This window comes from Piliocolobus tephrosceles, chromosome 13, assembly GCF_002776525.5.
Source record: "Piliocolobus tephrosceles isolate RC106 chromosome 13, ASM277652v3, whole genome shotgun sequence".
NCBI classification, from domain to species: domain Eukaryota; kingdom Metazoa; phylum Chordata; class Mammalia; order Primates; family Cercopithecidae; genus Piliocolobus; species Piliocolobus tephrosceles.
In genome coordinates this window covers 27,835,261-27,859,167 of record NC_045446.1, presented here as the reverse complement: position 1 = coordinate 27,859,167, position 23,907 = coordinate 27,835,261, and the positions used below count along the sequence as shown (strand labels likewise).

The window sequence follows — 23,907 nt, the reverse complement described above, 5'->3', positions numbered from 1 at the left end:
TATGGCTGGAGGGGACTGTAGAAACATCTAGTCCAACTCATTTTACAGATGGGAAGCTTGCTAAAAACTGAAATTAGGCAAAAAAAAAAAAAAAAAAAATTTTTAAAAGACTTGAGTTAGTAGAAAAAAATAGTATCACTAAGGCAGGAAATGACTCCTCTTTGTACCTAATGCACAGCCAATGCTTTTAATAGAAATCTGACCAGGAAGTTTTTAAATATCATTTCCTTTTTTGAGCTGGGGGCATGGAGATTGAATGTTTTGTGGCAACATTTAATTCTCTGATAAAAGTACACATTTATTGTAGAAAACGTAAAAAATATAAGCAAGCACAAAGGAAAATAAGCCAACAAAAAGTTTAGTATATTTCCTCCAGGTTTTTTCTATGCAAATACAAAACTACTACTGTTTACTTTTTAAATGGAATTTGACAATTATTTATTCATTGTAAAACAATCACAGGAACAGCAGCAGTGTGGGTTTCCCTACGTAGAAGGTGGTATGCAGTGATTCTCAGGAGCTGGTTGGAAGGCACAGCTGAGGGACACAAACTGCCAGGAAATAATGTGGTAACTAGCCATGAGCTTGTGGTACTAATGGTGGCATGGGGAACAAGGTCTCTGCTTGACTTTTATTTTCACTCCATAACAAACTCGCCAGATCAGGAGCCTAAGGGTGGGTGGGGAGGGAGAAGGGAGAAAAAAGCAAAGGGAAAGTTCAAAATGACACTCGCTGGGGCTGAAAACCACACTCCCCAGTAGATGAGGGCCTTGGCTTTCTCTTGAAATTAAGGCTGATCTAGAACGCTGGCTGGGGACCCTGATTTGGCCTCTCTGGGGATACAATGTCATCTCTCGTTACCAGACAACTTTAAACGGTGGATGGATCTTTAGATCCTTTATAAGCTTATACTAGTTGCAGGTCTCCCTGAGAACTAGATTCCACAATATTTTATATCTCTATATATGTATTTAACAAATACATGGCACACAAAAAAATCATCTTTCCCTATTAGGAAAATTTGGCTACTTCCAGGATTCCACAGGATCCTTCTCAGAACCTGCAGTTGTTAGGCTACAGCAACGTACTCAAGCTAAGTTTTGATACAACCACTATGACTTCTAATCTTAGTTTGGTGACCTCTTAGGTATCTCCAATCATCTCCCAGGTTTTAAAAACTTCTCATTATAGGAAATCAATTTTGTTCTATTTAATTGAACTAAAACAGACGGTATTCGAAAGAGCTGAAAACTGCCGGCTCACATAGCTTCTGTCACCACCACCGAGATGCCACATGGGCTGACTACTTGAGTCACTTTTAATTTTTATGTTGCTGACTGTGTGTATCTCCTGTCTTGTAAGCATTAAACAACTGAAGATATATGCAGAGCTGTGAAATTCACTCTGCAATGAATAGACAAAAAGGGTTACACAGCATACAATGAGCACTTGGTATCCACATGGTTCTCAGCATTATAAACTCTGGGGAAGATGCTACTTCGTAACCTCAAGGAAATATGTAAGCAAGGCATAACTAACACTTAAACAAGCATTATTCAACAGACATGTTTACACTAAATAAGTAAGGTTATATTTAGGGTTTAAACTCATCCCTGAATATCCTTAGTAACAACCTGGAGGAAAAACTGGGGTGAATGAGAACTTAAGTTTTCCAAGGATTATGGTTCAAATCCTCTGAAATCTATAATAGGTTAAAAAAATGAGAACTCAACTTTCTAGAGCAATAACTCTTCTCGAGGGCACTAGCACGAGGCGGTAGTGATTTTCACATTTAATATATTACATATAATACTATAAAATAGACTAAGTTTTAAGGAAAGTCCATCATTATTAAAAGTTTAGTACTCTGAGTCTGGGCTTTCTGCCAATAAAATACACCAGAGCAAAAGCCCAAGAAAGCACAACAAAGAGGTATACTAATTGACAAAATAGCTGCTGCAACATGCCACAGGCACTTCAGACCTAACTTTTCTGAAAAAGCATGGAACGTGTGGATTCCCAGGAAAAAACTGCCTCAGATCATTTGTAACAGGAAGAAATAGTAAGTGACCTCTCTAACAACACTCACTAGTAGATATTACATTTTTCCTGCAGCTTATTTGCATGTTATTGAGAACAGGGCAAGGAAAGGCACTGTTTTCTCCAGGTAGTTGTTTTTGAACAAGTGAGGGCAAGCTATACCCCTGAATCAGTACTTCGTGGCTGAAAACCCTCCCTCCGAAGGCTACCCATGTCAAAGCGGGTGGAGACCTCACAGCGCACTAATAATGTGTCATCCTTAATGAAAGTTCTTTGTCTTAGGGCTTCCAGATGCATGAAAGTTACATAGCCAAAACCTTTTGGGTTCCGTGGGATTGTGGGTCGCTGGAAAGCAAGCAGGTCTGGTTTGGCATCCATTATCTCTTCATGGTTTTGCCTTACAGGTGCTTCGGACTGATCAAGAATTGTAAGGCGTATTGTACCCTGGAAGGGCCATGGGAGGTGGCTGTCATACTCTCCTTGCATCGTGTGGACAAAAAGGGATATATAGTTCGCACAGCGCTGAGCAGTCGGTAACTGAAGGTGCAAGCGCATGCACAGTTTGTACCCGGGTTTGCCTGTGTAGAACCCAGGGCTATGAATCACAACAGGTTTCTCCTCTTCTTGACATTTCAAATGCATTCCAAAGTTGCCAATCTTCCAAATGTAAATTCCATTGCACTGCTGTGCTTCAATTTCAGCAACTTTGTCCTCAAGGGTTCGAATGGTTCGTTTGAGCTCACTTACATACGTACTCTGAGTTTCCATTTTAGCAGTCAGCTCCCGGATTTGATGGTCTTGTCTTACAAGGCGACCCTCTAACTGGTGGATAGTTTCCTGGAAATTCCGGACCTCTGAGACATACCCAGAGTCGGGTATAAGGCTCAAACTATGAACAGCCTGGGCCAACATTCTCATGTGTGACTGGGTGTTCTCTTGTAGGTGGCGTGCCAAGTGATTTCTCTGCATCTAAAAATCAAGTACGAGCCTTAGACTGGGAATAGATACTCTGAGGAGCAGGAAAGGGACCTTGGCCAGGTCAAATAAGAGGTTTTCAAGTAGTCACACCACTTCCCTCAATTCTCTACCATTTTCCTTTGCCTTCAACAGATTTTTGATCCAATGAGGCGACTCTGCCTCTTAGTTCACTGAAAAACAGACTATCTGATGACTACTCTCCCAGCTTTCACTCATATACATCTCCCTCCCACCTACAAAAAATGTATTTATACACATCCTTCTTTTCTGACTGAGATGCCTGTCCTCTCCAAGATTAACATTCTACCTGTGCGCTAAATGTTACCTGACCTGTTGCAACACCCGAGATTTTACTCAGTGATTTTTCTTCATCTTCAAACATCACTTCCTCTTTAGAATACAATTATTAAAATCTTTCCCATTAGAAAAGGACAAACCTCTCTGAAGATCTTTTGTCTCTCTCTCTAGTTAATATTAATACCATTTTCTTTTTTTTTTTTTAAGTCAAGAATATAGTCTATCTATATCGTCTGCAATTCCCAGTATACAAATCTATTGCAAATTGGATTTTTTCCTGGCACCACGCTATTCTAAGGTCATTAAGAACATCCTATAATACAAAAAACATTCATAATACAACACTTTTTTATTATAAAAGGTCACATAGTCTTTAAAAAACCTAGAAAATATAGATGACCAAAAAGAAAGTATGTTACCTACTATCTCACCTAACTTCCATTAACATTTTATTTCTTTCAAGTCTTTTTCTCTAAGCACAAAAATACAGAATTTTCCCACAAACTATAACCATACCATTTTGCTCATTTTATTTTTTAAATTATTAAATGTATGTTTGTTATACATAAGTCAGGAAGAAAAAAAGTATAATGGAAAAGCAGAAGTGTAACTGCACTCTCCAAAAAGAAAGACATAACATAAACAATGATCCATCTCAGACATTTGACACTACTGATCATGAATCTTGAAACTAATTTTGGAGACCATAATAATACTTTCTCTTTGCCTGGTTCATCTGTTTCTTATACTGTTTGTTCATGGCTCTTTCCTTTGTGTACTTCTCTTTCCTGTACATACTCTATCTGATCTCAATCACACCTTCCATTATCACCACAAATCACTTCCCCAAAGCAATACTTGAGTCCTAATTTCTCTTTGGGGCTTAAGACAGCACAGAATGCTTGTCAGTCCTCTCCACCTGTTCCCTAGCTGGGTGAAGTCCTATCTGTAACTCAATTCATTAAAACAGATTTTTTTTTTTTTTATAAACTCCACCTCCCATCAGTTCTTCCTGTGTTCAGTCTTTTTTGCCAAATGGCCCTTCCATCTACCCAGTGACAAAGGCCAGAAACCAAGAGTCATTCTAGATGCCTCCCTCTCCTTTACTCATCACATTTAGTCAGTCACATAGGCAATAGATCTTCTCTCCTAAATATGTACTGTCTCCTAGATCTGTCTTCACTGTCATCACCATAATTCAAGCTGTCTTCACTTAGGTATTTCCAACAGCTCAGGTACTAGTACCCCCACCTCCACCTCAAATCATCTACATTGCTACTGGGTTGAACTAGCACAACACAAACTAATTGTAATTCCTCAAATCACCATGCTCACTCTCTCTCACTGGTCTTCTCTCCCTTGTCTTCTTGGAAAACTATTTCACCTGTCAAGATTCAGCCCAAAGCATCATGTTTTTTCAAGTCTGTCTGAATGTTTTAGGCATTGCTAAGTATGCCTTTGCTTCTGCTCACAGCATCCATGAATAACTCTATTATATAACTTATTACACTGCTTTATAAACCATTTACATTCTTCTTGTTATTCTCCACTACATGATGTAACTGAGTATTTTTTTACTTACATTCAAGAACTAAAAGAAAAAAAAAAATCTTACCTTCTCATGGCAACCAAAAGTACTGAATGTGCATGGAATTGGAGCTGTAGGGCAGTCTAGATCATAATGATTAGGCATCTGAAATCCAAAACAAAGGCTGAAAAATCTTCCTTGCATATCATGTTCGATGCGATAACATTTAAACTGTATTATCAATGGCTGCTTTTGTACCACATTGGCAGTTGAATAGGTGCAGTATAAACCATCACCCACAAAGATTAAAATAACATTTACTTCCAAAAGTTATAGAGAAAGGAAATATCAACATCTCATCATAACCCCTCCAATTATTCAAAATTCAAGAAAATGAATTTGTTCCTCTTGCTGGGCACTGGCACCCTCTAGTGGCACTTTACAGAAAAAACACCTGACAACATCTACAACTGCAAACTCAATCGACTCCCACTATGGTCTAGGCCATTTAATAGGAACCAGTCAACTGCATGCACTGAAGCCACTGACCACACCCATACTTTCCTCATGACCACCTTTCAAAAATCATCTTAACTTCTGTTAATCTGGGCATATGTTAGTTATAATGGGGAGACTCAGATGTTAGAAGGTACTTTAAACACATTAATAAAAGCTCTAAAGAAAGTCTCAGTCCTCGATTTTGGAATCTAAGACACATTCTCTAAGGTAAGATCCATTATACTCAATCATATTTTTTAAAAGAGGTGCCAAATTCCCTTTAGAAATTTAATTTAGCTATAGTTGTAAATATTTCAAACAGAAAGTACCTGAGAGACCATTTATTATAATTCAATCCTTCACTTCTCAAGAGGGAACAGTGTAGAACAGGGGTCAATAAAATTTTTTGTAAAGGATCAGAGAGTAAATATGGGCTGTACTGCCTCTGTCCCAAGTATTAAGCTCTACCACTGTCATATAAGAGTAGCCATACACAAGACATACACACATGGGCATGGCTCTTTCAATAAAACTTTACAAAAACAGGCAGTGAGACAAATCTAGGGGGCAGGCCAGTTTGCTGATCCCAGATCTATTTAGAATGTCAACTTGTTAAAGATGAGAGGGCACAAATAAAACCAGTTAACACAGTTTAAAACTAGGATGAAAACCCAGGTTTTCTGACTCTTAGCCTAGGGTTTTTTCCTATATTTTCTTTTGCTGGGTTTTAATTTGTTGCATGGTTTCCTTTAAATATTAAAAGAGAGCAAAAAGGAAAATGAGTTAGGACTTCATAAGCAAAAGAAGTTTAACACCTTCAAATTAAGGCTTTGTTGGAAAAATTAATAGACTTGTCAACAAACCAATGAAAAAGTTTTAAGGTTAACAAACTTGTCCAGTGACAGGTTTTGCTTGCTGCTTCTCAGTAAGGTATGTCAATAATGATCTCTGGGTTTACAGATTTCATGGGTATATAAATATTTAATGGCTTTCATGTTTTGTGGGAAAACTCCCCAAATGTCAGAAGACAGCAATCAGATGGAATTTTCCTTTCTCTACAAATAGTCAAAACAGTCTTTGGGCTGGGCTTGGTGGCTTGCACCTATAATTCCAGCACTGCGGGAGGCCAAAGTGGGAAGATTGCTTGAGCTGAGGAGATCGAGATCAGTCTAGGCAATATAACAAGACCCCATTTCTACAAAAAATCTAAAAATATAAAAAATTAGCCAGGCATGGTGGTGCACACCTGTACTCCCAGCTCCTTGGGAGGCTGAGGGAGGAGGACAGCCTGAGCCAGGAATTTGAGGCTGCAGTGAGCCATGATTGTGTCACTGCACTCCAGCTTGGGCAACAGCATGAGACTCTGTCTCAAAAAACAAAAATCAAAAAAACCCCACCATGTAATTTTCTGTTATAGTTACTACTTCTAATGATGCCCGACCGGTGGCCCACAGGACAACTGAACAGAAGGGCTAGAGGTCCTGAAAATCTGCAAACTTCCCTGTATGCCTCAAGGATTACAGCTTCAATTAATATTCTACTGAACAGAACTACTTTCCTTTATTTCATTGTTCTTTCTTATTCTTTCAGCCAATCTGTGGACACTTGATAGCCTCATTTCCCGGTGTGTAAATAGATATATATCTCAGTTTTTTCTTTCTTTAAATGGGGACCCTCACTTTTGATTATTTTTATCTTAAAATTGGTTTTGTTGGGAATTTTTATGAATATACAAAAGCACAGGTATTATGTTAATAACTTAGGAATTCTAAGTACTTAAAAAGGGCTGGATGTTTTGTTCTTCTTTAAAGTATTTATTACTTATATTAATTAATATAAAAAATTTTCACACAGCTCTAATACTTCTTCAATCTGTATTTCTTTGCCTTACTGATTTAAATTTTCAATTAAAAATCCTAACTCACTTCTTTAAGCTGCTTATAAAAATAATAATTTATGAAAATGAATAATACCTGTTCTCTGATGAGTATAGTATTGCAGTATTCACAGATGACATTTGCCAAGGGACAGTTCTGGTCATGGATCTAAATTTTATTCGAGAAATATAATTAGAGCATGAGAACATCTGAAAAAGTGAAAACAACTAATTTTGATAAAAAGCAATTTTTCACTATAAACAAATAAGGACATCAATTTGTATAAAGCAAAAGTGAGTGAAAGTGAGAGTAATATATAAAGGATATTTTCTTTCTTTCCCAGTGTAATAATGAGATTCATTCAACCTTCCAGCTCTTTAAAAGAGCAGGATAGTATATAAGAAATAATTTTTCAAATTCCTTCCTTTTATCCTGAGGCGGTGCATCTGTAACTACTCTGGACATCATCTGCCAAGGCTATAATTCTCCAAAGGCAATCTTCTTCCAAAAATTTTCAGCAGCAGCATGACAATTTAATTAAAATTTCTTGTCAGTAGAGTTAAAGAACAAATCTTTTATTAGGGCATGAGGATTTGGTGCTCAGGTTCTCATATGCCCCACAAGGGTGAGCCTTATTTTCTAGAATATAATGACTTTAGTTGATGTGCTAAGAAATAATTAGCCTTCCAGGTTAACTCAATCTAATTTACTCAAGTTTAGAAAGAAGTTGTTGGGCTGGGCGCGGTGGCTCACGTCTGTACTCCCAGCATTTTGGGAGGCCAAAGTGGGCAGATCACCTGAGGTCAGGAGTTGGAGACCAGCCTGACCATCATAGAGAAACCCCATCTCTACTAAAAACACAAAAATTGCCAGGCGTGATGGTGCAGGCCTGTAATCCCAGCTACATGAGAGGTTGAGGCAGGAGAATTGCTTGAACCCAGGAGGCAGACGTTGCGGTGAGCTGAGACTGCGCCATTGCATTCCAGCCTGGGCAACAAGAGTGAAACTCCATCTCAAAAAAAAAAAAAAAAGGAGTTGTCATTTTACTCTGATTATGACTGAGACTTCTCTATATTTATATCAAGTTGGCTGACTTTTTTTGAATATTTTATCAATGTAATGGATATAATACACTTGATCTCAAAGTAGGGAAAAACTGCCAATATGAATTTATAAAAACTGTAGTTTAAGGACGTATCTAAGTAATAGAATAAAAGAACATAAATTATATGTAAGTTATTTTTTAAAAGTATACATAGGATAGGGATCAAGGGCTTAGATTTCAGTGTTAGCTTTTTTATTGGCAATATTAATACAAGTTTACTTAATCTATCTCAGTTTCTGAATATAAAAACTGTCCTATAATCATGATGCTGTTAGGCACCATCAAGTTTCTTTTTTTTTTTTTTTGAGACGGAGTCTCGCTCTGTGGCCCAGGCTGGAGTGCAGTGGCCGGATCTCAGCTCACTGCAAGCTCCGCCTCCCGGGTTCACGCCATTCTCCTGCCTCAGCCTCCCACGTAGCTGGGACTACAGGTGCCCACCACCTCACCCGGCTAGTTTTTTTTTGTATTTTTTTAGTAGAGACGGGGTTTCACCGTGTTAGCCAGGATGGTCTCGATCTCCTGACCTCGTGATCTGTCCGTCTCGGCCTCCCAAAGTGCTGGGATTACAGGCTTGAGCCACCGCGCCCGGCCTCAAGTTTCTTTTTAAAAGACAAACTTTTTGTCTGGTGCAGTGGCTCGTGCCTATAATCCCAGCACTTTGGGAGACCAAGGCGGGCAGATCACCTGAGGTCAGGAGTTCGAGACCACCCTGACCAACATGGAGAAACCTCATCTCTACTAAAAATACAAAAATATTAGCCAGGTATGGTGGTACGCGCCTGTAATCCCAGCTACTCAGGAGGCTGAGGCAGGAGAATCGTTTGAACCCAGGAGGCAGGGGTTGCGGTGAGCTGAGATCACACCATTGCACTCCAGCCTGGGCAACAGGAGCAAAACTCCATCTCAAAAAAAAAAAAAAAAAAAAGGATAAACTCTTAAATTTAAATGTAACATACAAAATGAGAAGTAAATGTAAATATATTAAATACATTTTATATATACAGCACGATGAAGTATCATCAAGGAAACATACTTTGTGGGTTTGATTTATTCTTCATAATAATTATAACCCATTCTCTTTTTCAGAATAATTTTGTGTAGATCTTATGCAGTAATTATTCTACATGTTTGTCTCCAATCCAAAATTGGTCATTAAAATATCACACGGGAAAGCTGATCGGCATATGCCTTTCCTAGAAGTTTTGTTACTTGCCTATCTACAATAGTGATAACTAGCATAAATGTTTTTTAAGAAAGACATGCAAATACAAATTCTATACTTATAAACTAAAATGGCTTATTGAAGCTTCTTTTCTTAAAAATCATTTTTCCCAAAATTGATAATATAGACTCAGAGTTGGAGTCACATCCTTATCTACTGCTAACCCCCTCAAGTACACATTGAAGAACAATGTTTTACGAAGTAGTGAATTTAACAACTCCAAGTTAGTACATGCCTCTTTATCTTCAAATGCCACTGATGCAGCACAGTTGTCACAAGAAACCTGTCTCCTTGGACAATCCTTCAGAATGTGAATATTAATATGGAATTTTTGGAAGGGACGTTGGCATTGGGGACAATCCACAAGAGCAAACTCACAATGTGCTTGATGATCCTATAATAAAAAAAAATGGATTAGTATTAGCCAACTCTGAAGTCTTCTACATATAATCTCTCCTAATAATATACTGTTCTCTTTCAGCAGGCTACTGAACCTACTTTGTCTAGTGCACACCACAGAACCATTCACAATGTGAACGACTTTAGTGAATTTTTTCAAATGATCATGCATTGCAAATTTATACAAGGAATGTGAATTCTCAAGTTCATGCATCCAATTAGGGCAGAGAGTTGGAAAGAAGTCAGATTTCCCATTTATCAATTTATTACTGTGTCAAAAAGGCCACTCTCTTTTAAGAGCTAGTAAATAAAAGGAGCAAGTAGCATAGCTGTCTTAAACATTTAATTTCAAATATAACATTAATAATACTTAATTTCTGGTAAAAATCACCAAGTTAATAATTGATCTATTTAGTTTAAAAGCAAATTATTTTATAATCTGATTGTTTCAGTTAATCTCAAACTATAGGAGTATTCCATTTAGTTCATAATAAAATGCACAATTTAGAAAAACAGAAAAAAGTATAATGAGGATACTGAGATGATTACTTGGGACTTAGTGCTTATTTCAAAATGACAAAAATGAGGTTTTAAGATTAAAATGTGACGCTTGTATTTTCTTTTTTGAGACGGAGCCTCACTTTGTTGCCCAGGCTGGAGTGCAGTGGTGCGATCTTGGCTCATTGCAACCTCTGCCTCCTGGTTTCAAGTGATTCTCCTGCCGCAGCTTCTTGAGTAGCTGGGATTACAGGTGCATGCCACCATGCCCGGCTAATTTTTGTATTTTTAGTAAGAGACGGGGGTTTCACTATATTAGTCAGGCTGGTCTCGAACTCCTGACCTCGTGATCCACCCGCCTTAGCCTTCCAAAGTGCTGGGATTACAGGGGTGAGCCACTGTGCCTGGCTGACACTTGTATTTAAAATGTTCCTCAGGTTTACTGCAGATAAAACTCACCAAAAAAGGTTACGAAACAATACTGATTTTTTAAAAAAAATTACTGCTAGGCAAAGCCAGAGTAGATAAAGCAGTGTATTTCTGGTTTCTACTTATATTTATATTCAATCATTAAAGGACTGGCATTAATTCAGCAAGAATTTATTAACTAATCATCATATGCTAGGTACTGGCAATACACAGATGGACACAGCAAAGTCCCTATTCTGTAGGAACTTCCTTTTATACATGCGCTAACAGCTAGAAAAGAACTTTAATACCTCAAGATGCCTCAGTTCCATCTTATGCAAACAACCTTCATTTGGACACTTCACCATCAGAGAAAGAATCTCACGTTTTGCAAAATTGTCTGGAAATAGTTGATTTTCCAGCAGTATTTCATTGTCAACTGGACATTTGTGACCTGCATCCCTAACAGAAACAAAATACACACAACTAGATTTAAATATTCACTTTAGAAAATCCAAACAACTTTAATTCGCCATATATAAATTCTCCATTTACTGTTTCAGAAGGAAAAAACAACTTAACACATTACATTGCACGTCACCAAAATAAACTGTTCTTTTATGAAATGAGTACGACTAGCAGCATATTGATAGCCTATCAAAAGCGAAGGAATTTTTATACAGTAGGACAGAGTCCAGCTTTCTGAGAAAAATTAGCTGAGTAAGGTACTTTGATTGGTATAAAATGAAGTGCAAGTTAAGAATGGGAATTTTGGCCGTCTGGCCTCTGTGTTGTCACACCTATACAATACACTAGAAAGATGCTCACAGTACTAATAACATGTCTATAATGCAATTGCTCAGTCATAAGTAAAAACTTAAGCACTTAGCAGTACCTCCATGAAGTCACATTTTAAAGTTTGCTCTGAAATAGTCACTATAACACTCCAGCTAAAAGGCAACAGAAGTCCTCCTTTATTTGTATGTCTAGGGTCCAATGTGACAGAAAGTTAAAGGACCTCTATGTCCTGCTTCTCAGTGGTTTATTCTTTCTTATGCTGGAGAACACTATCCTCAGAAAAAGACAATGGGGTTGTATTGAGATGCACTTTGATTCCTTGAATGACAAACTCAATGAGAAATTTCAGAGCAGTTCCTTTAAGAACACTGGCGCTAGGTGTTCGTTTTTAAAAAGCTTACAAGGAGACAGAAAAAAAAAAGCCTCAGACGTCTTTTTGTGGGTTGTATTTCCTTCTCAGACCACTGTCCCCACTACTTTCACGAACATCTTGCTATTAAAAAGCTGCTAAAGGTTAGCTACCTTCCTGGGCATGGCTGACACCTGGTAAAAAACTACATTTCTACTTACAGGAAAATCAATGATCCATAATATGCGACCATTTTACCTAAATACAATATAAATAAAAATAATTATACACAGAAAAAAAAAGTTGAGGCTGGGCACAGTGCTCATGCCTGTAATCCCAGCACTTTGGGAGACCGAGGTGGGCGGATCACTTGAGGTCAGCGGTTCAAGACGAGACTGGACAACATGATGAAACCCCATCTGTACTAAAAATACAAAAATTCACCAGGCATAGTGGCATGCACGCCTGTAATCTCAGCTATTGGGGAGGCTGAGGCAGGAAAATCACTTGAACTTGGGAGGCAGAAGTTGCAGTGAGCCAAGATTGCACCATTGCACTGCAGCCTAGGTGACACCTCTGCATCAAAAAAAAAAGTTGCACCTTTAATTCTGCTCTCATGTATACAGCGGTCGCAATTAGGGGCAATTTTGACCCCCAGGGGATATTTTGGGACTTCTAAGAGCAGGAAAGGAGGATACTAATAGCATCCAGTGAGCAGAGGCCAGGGATGCTGCTAAAGATCCTACAACACACAGCACATACTCCCATGACAAATAATTATCCAGCCCAAAATATCAATAATGTTGGCCAGCTGCAATGGTTCATGCCTGTAATCCTAGCACTTTGAGAAGCTGAGGTGGGTGGATCACGAGGTTAGGAGTTCAAGACCAGCCTGGCCAAAAACCAAGATGGTGAAACCCCATCTCTACTAAAAATATAAAAAATTAGCTGGGTGTGGTGGCGGGTGCCTGTAATCCCAGCTACTCAGGAGGCTGACGCAGAGAATTGCTTGAACCAGAGGTTGCAGTGAGCTGAGATCGTGCCACTGCACTTCAGCCTGGGAGACAGAGCGAGACTCCATTTCAAAAAAATAAAAAATAAAATAAAATAATGTTGAGGTTGAGAAAATCTATCCAAAATAGATCTTGTAAAGTCAGCACTGTGTAATACATTTTTCCCCAAAATTGAAACAAGACATTACCTTTTGTGATTTAAATTAAGCCAAGCCCTGAGTATGGATGTAGTTACTCTTAAATTCAAATTTTATAGAAAAGTTAATGTAAAAGTTGGCAGATAAAAACTTTTTGGAGACTAATAAATTGCCAGGACAGACTTACAATGAATTCACTAATATAACTAGATGGCTATTTATTGAAGAACATAAAATCTGCCCCCCTTCATCCAATTTTTTGTCCTGTATAGGAATCCTTAGTCACCTAAAAAATTCCTATGTACTTTTGAATTACAGTAAAATGTATCTATTTCCATGGAAATTGCCAGTACTTTCACTCAGTTAAAGCAACCACGATTTACTGATCATCTACTATGGGTCAGGCACTATTTCCAGAACTTGGGAAAAATCAAGAAATAAAACAGATCTAAAACTTTGCTCTCAAGAAGCTTATAATCCAGTGGGGCAGACAATAAACACATAAATTATTTGGTGCTTTAGAAGGCAGAAAGTGCTAAGGGAAAAAAGAAAAGTAGAGCCAGGTGGAGAGACTGGGAGTGTTTGGCAAGAAGGGTGGAACCACACTGTGGTATAAACAGGGTGGTGAGGGGACCTATGAGAAGGTGACACTTGAGCCAAAGTGGAAGAGTTAAGGGGTTAGCTGTGGCAAGAGTGTTGCAAACAGAAGAGCTAAAGCCACTCACCAAGGTAGGAGTGTGCCTGACACGTTCAAGGAATAGCAAAGAGGGAATGAATGGGTAGAAGGACAAAGAGCGCAGCAGAAAAGAGGTCAGGAAATGAATCATGGGCCTATTATACAGGGTCATAAGGAATTTAGTTTTTACTCCCAGATACTACAATGGTCTGAGCAGAGATGACACCATCTTACTTATTTTACTAGGTTCACTCTGGCTGTTGCATTGAGAACAGCCTGGAAGAAGGCAAGAATAGAAAACAGGAGGCCTGTTAAGACAGCTGGTGGTGATTCACAACAGGATGGTGGTAGAGGAAGGACGTGAGTAGGGACTGGATTTTGGATATATTATGAAGGTAGAGCCTTCAGGTAATACTTTCTTTAAAAATATTGGTAATTTTACAGTTGACCATACACTTTAGGTAATAGGCAAGATTTAACATGCCTAAAATCACAATAACTGATTGCTTACAGTCAGTATTCTTTGTGTGGTTGAGATTATCCTTCTCTAGTAGCATCATAATTTAAGGTACATTTAAAAAATACTATTTTCTTTAAAGCATATAGTCACTCGCCAGTCCGCAATAGAACTGCTTTAAGTAAAAGTACCAAATTATTTACTTACTTGTCCAAGGGTCAAGAGAGGAGGAGATTCAGGTCACTTTTCACAAAACAGTGGAAACTGGGATAAGAATCTAACTTTCTCAATTTTCTGTCCATTGTTCTGTTTTCCTAAGTAGCTTTTTATGTGTAAGACTACTTTTGGGATGTTCCATGTTCTACGTAATAATGTTCTCTGCATCTGGTTCTGTTATAGGACACCATTCTTTCTTATGCTCACGTACCTTATTGATTTTATGATGCAGGCTTTGCAGAACCTATGGCCGCATGGTGTTTGCACTGCTTCTCGTAGTGCCATCAAGCAGATGGGGCATTCGTACTTGCTTTCTAGGGGTGGGTCAAACTCTACATCATATCCCTGGATCTCCTCCATAAATGAGCTGGAGAGGTTCCCCGTGCTGGCAGTTCCACTCACACTATCATCTTTTGTTGCAGCGCTACAGGAGCTGGCCATGGCCACACAGCAGTCACTTTCAGACTGGCTGGATCCACAGCTGTTTTCACAGTTTAGCAGACTCATAGTAACTTGATTATCACTTGCTCTGTAGAAACAACAAGAAAAAATGCCTTTATAAGAAATGCACACACTCACACCCCACACATATATACCATAGCTTATCTATACAAGTCACTTTTTAATTCATGTACCTCAGCTGTATTGTTATTTACAGAAAACTTTTAAAAGTGTTTTGAGCTTTTTCACGACTATTATAAGTTACCTGATTCTCTCCTTCAATAAATATATATTATTATTTGTGCAAATCACTTGGAGCACACAAAGAAAGCTAGGTCCCTTCAGAAGTTCATGATCTAGTAGAATGAGAGCATATAAAGTTAAAAAAGGAGAAGCACCTCAGTTGTAATACTCTTCCATATCACAATTATCTGTTTACATGTCTGTTTCCTGTGATTGAGCTAAATATTTTAATTTCCATTTCCTCAGTACTTAGCACAAGATTTTTCATACAGTAAGTGTTCACTAAGCATTGCTAAAGAACTTATCCATGTTGTTGAAGTTCCTTCAAGTATCCTGAGCTGAAGGGAATAGTATGGCTAGCAGCTCGGTGCCAGGAAAAGCAGTACACAAGGAATCAGGTGATCATGTGCCACTATCAGATGCGTGATTAGAGCAAGTTACTTAACCATTTAGATCTTGGTTTCTTTTCTAGGTCTAAAATTCTATAAGGACTTCTAAACGCTCAGTGTGGCGATTTCTATTAGGTATTAAAAATAGAATTGAAAAAGTGTATTTTTATGTCCTTCTGCCTTCAGTCAGGTCAAGTGACTATGTTTCATTATTAATGACTGGAAAAACAAGTGATGTTTGTTTGCCTATGGAAAACTATCAGTTTCACGAGCAGAGGAGATACCCTCAAATTCTAAACCGTTATGGTAATTACAAGCGAGAAGCTAATATTTAAGAGCAATTCACAGCCCATGTAACCATATCTGTATTTTAAATAATTACTTTTGAAAAAAATTTCTAGTATGTGCCAGATATCATTCTAGAAACAGAATGTAGGCCTCCAGTCACATTCTCCTGCTTGTCTCACTTTTATGTAAAATTCCTTGCTGCCACTGCACCAAATCAAAGATTAAGACAGTAGTACTCAATCCTTTTACCACTACAAATACCTTTTTATTCTTTTCAAAGATTCTCAGTAGCACCTGACGACCACCTACAATGAGGCACTATTCTGGTTGGAAAGGCAGTGCTAATAAGTGGTGATGAGCTCAGGTGCTGGAATTGAATGATATGAATTCAACTCTTTTCTTCCATTTATGAGCTGGGCAAATTATATAACCTTTCTGTGCTTCAATTTTCTCATCTGTAAAATGGTTCTAACAATAAAATGTGTTAATATGTGCAAAGCACTTAGAACACTGCCAGGCAGTAAGAATGAGTTACTACAACAACTTCATGTAGTATTTTACTTAAGTTTTGTTGTCGCCACTTATCAAAGTGGTAGTTACGGAGCTTAAAAGGTTAAGTAACTTACCCAAGACTACCCAACTAATAAGTAACAGAGTTGGGATCAGAACCCAAGTCTACATGACCTTGGAGCTTTGCACTTTGCACTACGCTACTTTTATCCATGTTTTGACCAATTTGTCCATGAAGCTGCATTTATAATTTATTTGCCTTTATTTTATTACACTAAAGTGCTGGTCACAGCTACTATTAAACATGGTCTGTCCAGCACTACTACACTAAATTGACAGAATTCCAAAGAATCTGCAAAGAAACTTGGCATGTAGTTTACTTGTTTAGGTTTTTTTTTTTTTTTTTTTTTTTTTTGGAGACAGAGTCTCACTCTGCTGCTCAGGCTGGAGTGCAATGGTGCAATCTCAACTCACTGCAACCCCTGCCTTCTGGGTTCAAGCAATTCTCAGCATCCCTAATAGCTGGGATTACAGGCACCTGCCACCACGCCCAGCTAATTTTTGTATTTAGTAGAGACGGGGTTTTGCCATGTTGGCCAGGCTGGTCTGAACTCCTCACCTCAAACAATCTACTTGCCCTGGCCTCCCAAAGTGTTGAGATTACAGGCATGAACCCCCGTGCCTGGCTGTGGTTTATTTAGTTTTGATACAGTATGCCCTAAGTTAAAAATAGCTCCCATAGCCTTGCTATATCTGATGTGGACTCCTAGGGAAGGTTCATACAGATTGAAAGGAAGCAAACAATGTCAAGACAGCAGAAAACAGCAGAACTAGTCACTACAGCTGAGTCATAAAATAGGGTATAGGGCCCCCTTTATACCTTCCAAATCTGAGGACAAATGATGCTGTGATGCTACACTAGGGTATATATCCTTTGTTATCTTTATTCCCATATATAGGCATACTCAGACAGTTTGGGTTCAGTTCCAAACCACCGCAATAATCCAAATACCGTAATAAAGCAAGTAATACAAATTGTTTGGTTTCCTAATACATATAAAAAGTCATGTTTATACTATACAGTAGTCTATTAAGTGTGCAATAACATTATGTCTAAACAGGCAATGCATATACCTTAACTGAAAAACACCTTATTGCTAAAAACTGCTAGTGATCATCTGAACCTTCAGCGAGCTGTAATATTTTTTGCTGGTAGAGAGTCCTGCCTCAATGTTGACGGCTGTTGACTGATCAGGTTGGTGATTGCTGATGGCTGGGGTGGCTGTGAAAACGTCTTAAAATAATACAACAATGAAGTTTGCTACCAAGAAGTATTTCTCTGTAGCATGTGATGCTGTTTGATAGCATTTTCCCTCAGGAGAACTTCTTTCAAAAATAGTGTTAATCCTCTCAAATTCTGCCACTGCTTTATCAACTAAGTTTGTAGAATATTCTAAATCCTTTGTTGTTATTTCAACAATGTTCACAGCATCTTCACGAGGAGTTGACTCCATCTCAAAAAACCACTTTCTTTGCTCATCCATAAGAAGCAACTCTTCATCTGTTCAAGTTTTACCATGAGACTGCAGAAATTCAGTCGTATCTTCAGACTCCACTTCTAATTCTAGTTCTCTTGCTATTTCTACCATATCTTCAGTGACTTCTAATGAAGTCCTGAACCCCTCAAAGTCATCCATGAGGGCTTCTTTCAAGTTCAACTTCTTTCAAACTCCTGTTAAGGCTGATATGTTGACCTCCTCCCATGAGTCACAAATGTTCTTAATGGCATCGAGAAAGGTGAATCCTTTCCAGAAAGTTTCAATTTACTTTGTCCAGATCCATCAGAGGATTCACTCTCTATGGCAGCTATAGCCTTATGAAATGTATGCTTTAAATAATAAGACTTGGAAGTCTAAATGACTCCTTGATCCATGGGTTACAGAATGAATGTTATATTAGCAGGCATGAAAACAACATTAATCTTGAACATCTCCATCAGAGCTCTTGGGTGATTAGGTGCATTGTTAATGAGCAGTAACATTTCGAAAGGCATCTCTTTTTCCTGAACAGTTCTTGACAGCGGGCTTAAAATATTCAGTAAACTACGCTGTAAACAGATACGCTGTTATCCAGGCTTTGTTGTTACCTTTATAAGGCACAGGCAGAGTAGATTTAGTGTAATTATTAAGGGCCCTAGGAGTTTCAAAAGTGTAAATGAGCACTGGTGTCAACTCACAGTCACCGGCTGCATTGGCCGCTAACAAGAGTCATCAGCCTGTCCTTTAAAATTCTGAAGTCAGGAACAGACTTGTCTATAGCTATGAACATCCTAGGTGGCATCTTTTTCCAATAAAAGGCTGTTTTGTATACACTGAAAATTTGTTGTTTGGTGTAGCCACCTTCATCAATGATCGCAGCTAGATCTTCTGGATAATGTGCTGTAGTTTCACATCAACACCTGCTCTTTCACCTTACACTTTTATGTTATGGAGATGGGTTTCTTTCCTTAAACCTCATAAACCAATCTCTGTTAGCTTCCAGTTTTTCTTCTGCAGCTTCCTCACCTCCCTCAAACTTTGCAGAATTGAAGAGAATTAGCACCTTGCTCTGGATTAGGTTTTGGCTTAAGGAAATGTTGTGGCTGGTTTGATCTTCCATCCAGACCACTATAGCTTTCTCCATATCAGCAATAAGGCTGTCTCACTTTCTTATTAGTGAGTTCGCTGGAGTACCACTTTTAATTTCCTTTAACAACTTTTCCTTTGTATTCACAACTTGGCTAAATGGCCCATTTTGGCTTCTGATGTGCCTTCTTCAGTAAGCATAATTATTTCTAGCTTTTGATTTAAAGTAACAGACCTGAGGCTCTTTGGTTCACTTGAACACTTAAGAGGCCATTGTAGGATTATTAATTGGTCTAATTTCAAAATTGTTGTGTCTAATTTCAATATTGCTGTGTCTCAGGGGAGTAGGGAGGCCTGAGGACAGGGACAGTAAGGATACCAGCTGGTACACAGTGGAGCAGTCAGAGCTCTCATATTTATTAAGTTCACCATCTTATATGGGTGTGGTTCATGTACCCCAAAACAACAATTACAACAGTAACATCAAAAATCACTGATCACAGATCACTATAACAGATATAATGAAGTTTTAAATATTGCAAGAACTACAAAAATGTGACAGACAAATGCAGAGTGAGCACATGCTGTTGGAAAAATGGCATGGAAAGACTTGTACAATACAGGGTTCACATAAATCTTCAACATGCTGAAGAAAAAAAAAAGCAGTATCCGTGAAGTGCAAAAAACCAGTGCTATAAAATGAGGTATACAGTATACCTCATTTTATTTTTGTGCCCAATTACTTCCTTAGGTAAATTTCCTAGAGGAAGAATTGTTGGATCAGAGGGTATGTAACTTTTTAAGCTTTCTGATAGATAATCCTGGTTATCCAATATGTGTCAAAGACATTCTAATTTCCACTCCCACAAGCATGGTATATATGCAGGAGTCCATTTTTCTCTACCCTTGACAATATTAGGTATTAAACCATTTTTTTAAAAGTAAAATCACTTTTGAGAAATTAGTATTTGTTATTTGGTTATAGGACATATACCCAAGTGCTGGCCAGAAGACAAAGGCAGAAATTATGAAGCTAAGTGTATCTTTTCTTTTCTGCCCAAATGTCCAGTTCAAAATTTAGTTTACTGGACAGTCTATACACTGCCTGCTTCCAATCCAGTTCAAAAGGCTTGAAGGTCTTTATGTTTGAAGAGACCTTTTATAGCTAATGTGTTCCTAAGAAAATCTGTCTAATCAGTTATAACTCCTTAAAAGGAACTCCACTGTGGGAATGCAGTGTGACATAAAAGTGAGCATGTTCAAAATCTATTTGCTTTCAAGTTTCACATTACTTTCCATGCTTTAAGAAGCAATCCAGAGCTTTCCATCTTCCAAATAAACTTTTTCACAGTCACCCTTTAAGTCCATAGTATATAGTTCCATATAATTGAACATAAACGGAAAATTAAGTTAAAAACAGTTCTTGACTGCCACTTAGCATTTTTGTTTCCTCTTTCTTTGGTTAAGTTAAAACATTTTGTCCCTTTAGTTTTAAGGATCGCAATGAGTTAAGGAAAAATCACCTTTCTAACTTAATTATAATGATAACTAATACTAAGAGAAGAACAAAAAGTGCTTTGTGTCAGTTACAGAAGGAAATAAAAGATGATCGGGCATGCATGCAGAAAATATTGTGCTCTCTCAGGATTTTTTTTTACTTTTTAACCTCCTACTGTGTCATAGGAGCTGCTACAAAAGCAGGCTGGAGATAGAACTTTGATTTTACATAAGAAAGAATATGTTTTTGTAAAATATATATATATATTTTGTCAGGGTCCTGCTCTATTGCCCAGTCTGGAGTGCAGTGGCACGATCATGGCTCACTGCAGCCTCCACCTCCTAGGCTCAAGTGAGCCTCCCACCTCAGTCTCCCAAGTAGCTGGGACTACAGGTGTGTGCCACCAAGCCTGGTTAATTTTTGTATTTTTTGTAGAGACAAGGTTTTTCCATGTTGCCCAGGCTGGTCTCAAGCTATCCCGAAGTGCTGGGATTACAGGCATGAGCCATTATGCCAGGCCTAAAATAAAAATTTCTTACAGCCTCTATTCTACTTACTTACGTGGCTTTGTACAGGAATTAATAAAGGGATGGAACAAATATAAATCGTTCCTTAACTTGTATGTTAAGAGTGTCCTGATTGTAACTCCCTTTTGCAGGTGTGAAATCTAATAAGCACTACCTTAAATATTGTGGAATGTAACTACTGCTAACTTACTTCAACTGTAAAATGAGTAGTACTGAAAACAGTCTTGTCATAAATCATGATTTAAATTCACAAATTAGTGTCTGGGTGTACATTATCATCAAAGGAGAATACTGTAAAATGTCTTGGGGGAGGGGGAAGTAGGATGATGTACAAAATGTTTGTCCTCCAAGGCAGATGCTAAGGAGATATGAGCCAAGTTAAAAGAAGTCAACAGGTTATGTCTTAAATGAGTCAATTTTAAGTCAACTGAAATTCATACATGAGTAAACATGTAACTTATTAAAGTAAAAACCATGTAAAGAAAACAGGAGAAATTACCTTTAATTTCCTACTAGCTTTAGAAACAGAAACTGTTTACCAGCTTCTTAAATTTCTAAAGTGTGAAGATGTACAAATGTACTCCAATGGCCAAGAGATGCTGCAAAATATTCAGCTGTTGTGCCTTAACTTTGAATCCAAATTCAAGGGGCATTCCCCTTCCTGGGCACTATTTATTCTGCTCCAGGAGGCAAGGATTTGAACTTCTCTCCAAATCTAAGTGGCCAAAAGTTTATCGGCATCATATGCTCAAATTTATCACAGAGAAGACCTCATGTTACAATTCTGAAATATGTGGTGCATGCAGGCTGAAATCCTCTGATGTAATCCGGTACCCACCACATGCCCAACTCCTTCCTAGAGTCACAAAAGAGGCCACATTGTTCTTACCTATACTCTCAGCCTCAAAATCAGAAAAGCCCCTCTCCCTTCCCTAGCAACCAAAAGAGAATGAATGAAATGACAGCGGCCAAATTCACAAGGCCAACACAGAATTTCTTTACCAGTTTTTCTCGTTTCTATATGGAACCTGTGTAACAAGACATTCAGTAATAGTCATCTGCCCCCAGAGAAAGAAACAATCAAATACCATACAGCGAAGCTGCTAGTACTTTAGGTGCTTTCTGTTCACATTCAAGACAGTCCTAACTCAGCTGGAGTTCCCCTAAAGCCAAATACTAGGAACAGCTTTATCAACCCGGCGTCTGGGACAGTCGCTCGAACTACCGAGTGTAGGGGTGGGGGAGGAAACATTCGTGTCATCTGAGCCTTTTTTTTTTTTTTTTAAACTCGCTGCCTGAGACTTCTATCGAGTTCAACAGAGAATCCAAAAATAGCTTTCCCATGACAGTGACAGACGGAGTCGCCAGGAACGTAAAGGATTTTTAAAAAAATTTAAGCAGGTGTTTGTTCCAAGGAGCGGAAAACTGCAGGAGGCAATTTCCTTACCTGGGAAGGGGAAAAAGCGGAGTGAGGGGAGCAAGGTTGAGGAAGACGACGCGGGGTTTTTTAGGGGGTAGAGTGAGCGAGAAAGAGGCGGCCCAGGGAGCAGAGCTCAGGGGACAGGGAACGGTGTCCGCGACCTGCGGGAAGCGTGGAATTAGAGGCTGCGTCCCGACCGGCGGGAAGCGAGGGGCAGGGAACGGTGTCCTCGACCAGCGGGAAGCGAGAGGACAGGGGCGGCGTCCGCGACCTGTGGGAAGCAAGGGAGCAGGGGCGGCGTCCCTGACCTGTGAAAAGCGAAGGGACAGGGCAGGCGTCCCCGACTGGTGGGGAGCGAGGGGACAGGGACAGCGTCCCCGACCTGCCGAGAGCAAAAGGGCGGGGGACGGCGCCCCTGACCGCTGGGAAGCGAGGCTGCGGCCGCCAGAAGGAGGCGCCTGAAGGAGACTCACCACTCAAGTGCGCAGGGAGGCCGAACCAGGCGGGCAGGGCTCCCCGCCGAGCCGCACGACTCCGCTCAGCCAAGGTGCTGGTAGATGACGGATACAGACACTGCGCGCCGAGACGTGGCTGCTTGGACCTCAAACTCTGGGTCTAATGGGCTCCGTCGCCATCTCCGCGAGCCGTCCGCAGGCCAAACCCCAGCTGCGGACGCCACCGCTTCCGCCTTCTCTGCTGGCGGCGGGGAGCGAGGGGCAGGGAGCGCGCGGGGGAGGAGACAGAGCGGCCGACCTCGGCGAGAGTGCCCCCTGGCGGTGATCCTCCAGGCGGGCTGTGGCGCGGGCCCGGCGGGTCCTCCGCCCCGCCGCCTGGCTTTCTTCCAGCTCGCATGTCCCACCTGGGAATTCGTTGCGCCGCACAGCCAAACCCGAGTATGTCAATGGGTGTGTGTTGGAATGGGGATGGCGACGACAAGATCATTCCCCGAATAACTTAATTTGGTGAGTAGCAGTGACAGTAGTAATGCCAAATTGCGCTTTTATAGCACTCCTATCCCAGCAGGAGAAAGCCCCAGCTGGGCTAGATCGCTTGACCTTCAGGAATTCTTAAATCCCTCCCCAGCTCCACCTTCCTTGCCCAGGAAGTTTCCGCGATCCATAGAACCCTCTATTATTACCTGCTGTTCCCCTTCATCCGGTCCAAGGGAGTCAGCCCTTGCATTAAATATTTCTTTGAATTTCCTGCCAACAACACCAGCCCTTTGTTTTTCTCTGTCATGGGAAAACTATTTTAAATTCCTTGTTTAACTGGTCATAAACGTCTAGGGAATGTACCACGCATTTTGCTGGAGAAGCACAAAAGATTTTCATCTACCTCTGCGTATTTGGTTCATCGTCCACCTCTTAGGGGAGGTTTTCCAGGATAGTGGTCATGTTTATGTATCCTGAAGCCAGAATGCTTGGTTCCAATCCAGTTTTTCCCTTAATAAATGTGTGATTCAGGTAAAATA

At 39.5% G+C, this 23,907-nt stretch overlaps 1 protein-coding gene across 1 annotated transcript; it reads right to left on the bottom strand.

The window, feature by feature from the left end:
* Nucleotides 1–277: 277 nt before the first annotated feature.
* TRAF6 (TNF receptor associated factor 6) lies at nt 278–23,175 on the bottom strand. Its single transcript, XM_023185516.2, has 7 exons — nt 22,910–23,175; nt 14,708–15,025; nt 11,162–11,312; nt 9,781–9,939; nt 7,315–7,386; nt 4,931–5,008; nt 278–3,009 (listed from the first exon to the last, which is right to left on the bottom strand). The coding sequence occupies exons 2-7, from the start codon at nt 15,001–15,003 to the stop codon at nt 2,197–2,199; spliced, it is 1,569 nt and encodes a 522-aa protein (XP_023041284.1). The 5' UTR covers nt 15,004–15,025; nt 22,910–23,175; the 3' UTR covers nt 278–2,196.
* Between the last annotated feature and the right edge of the window lie 732 nt (nt 23,176–23,907).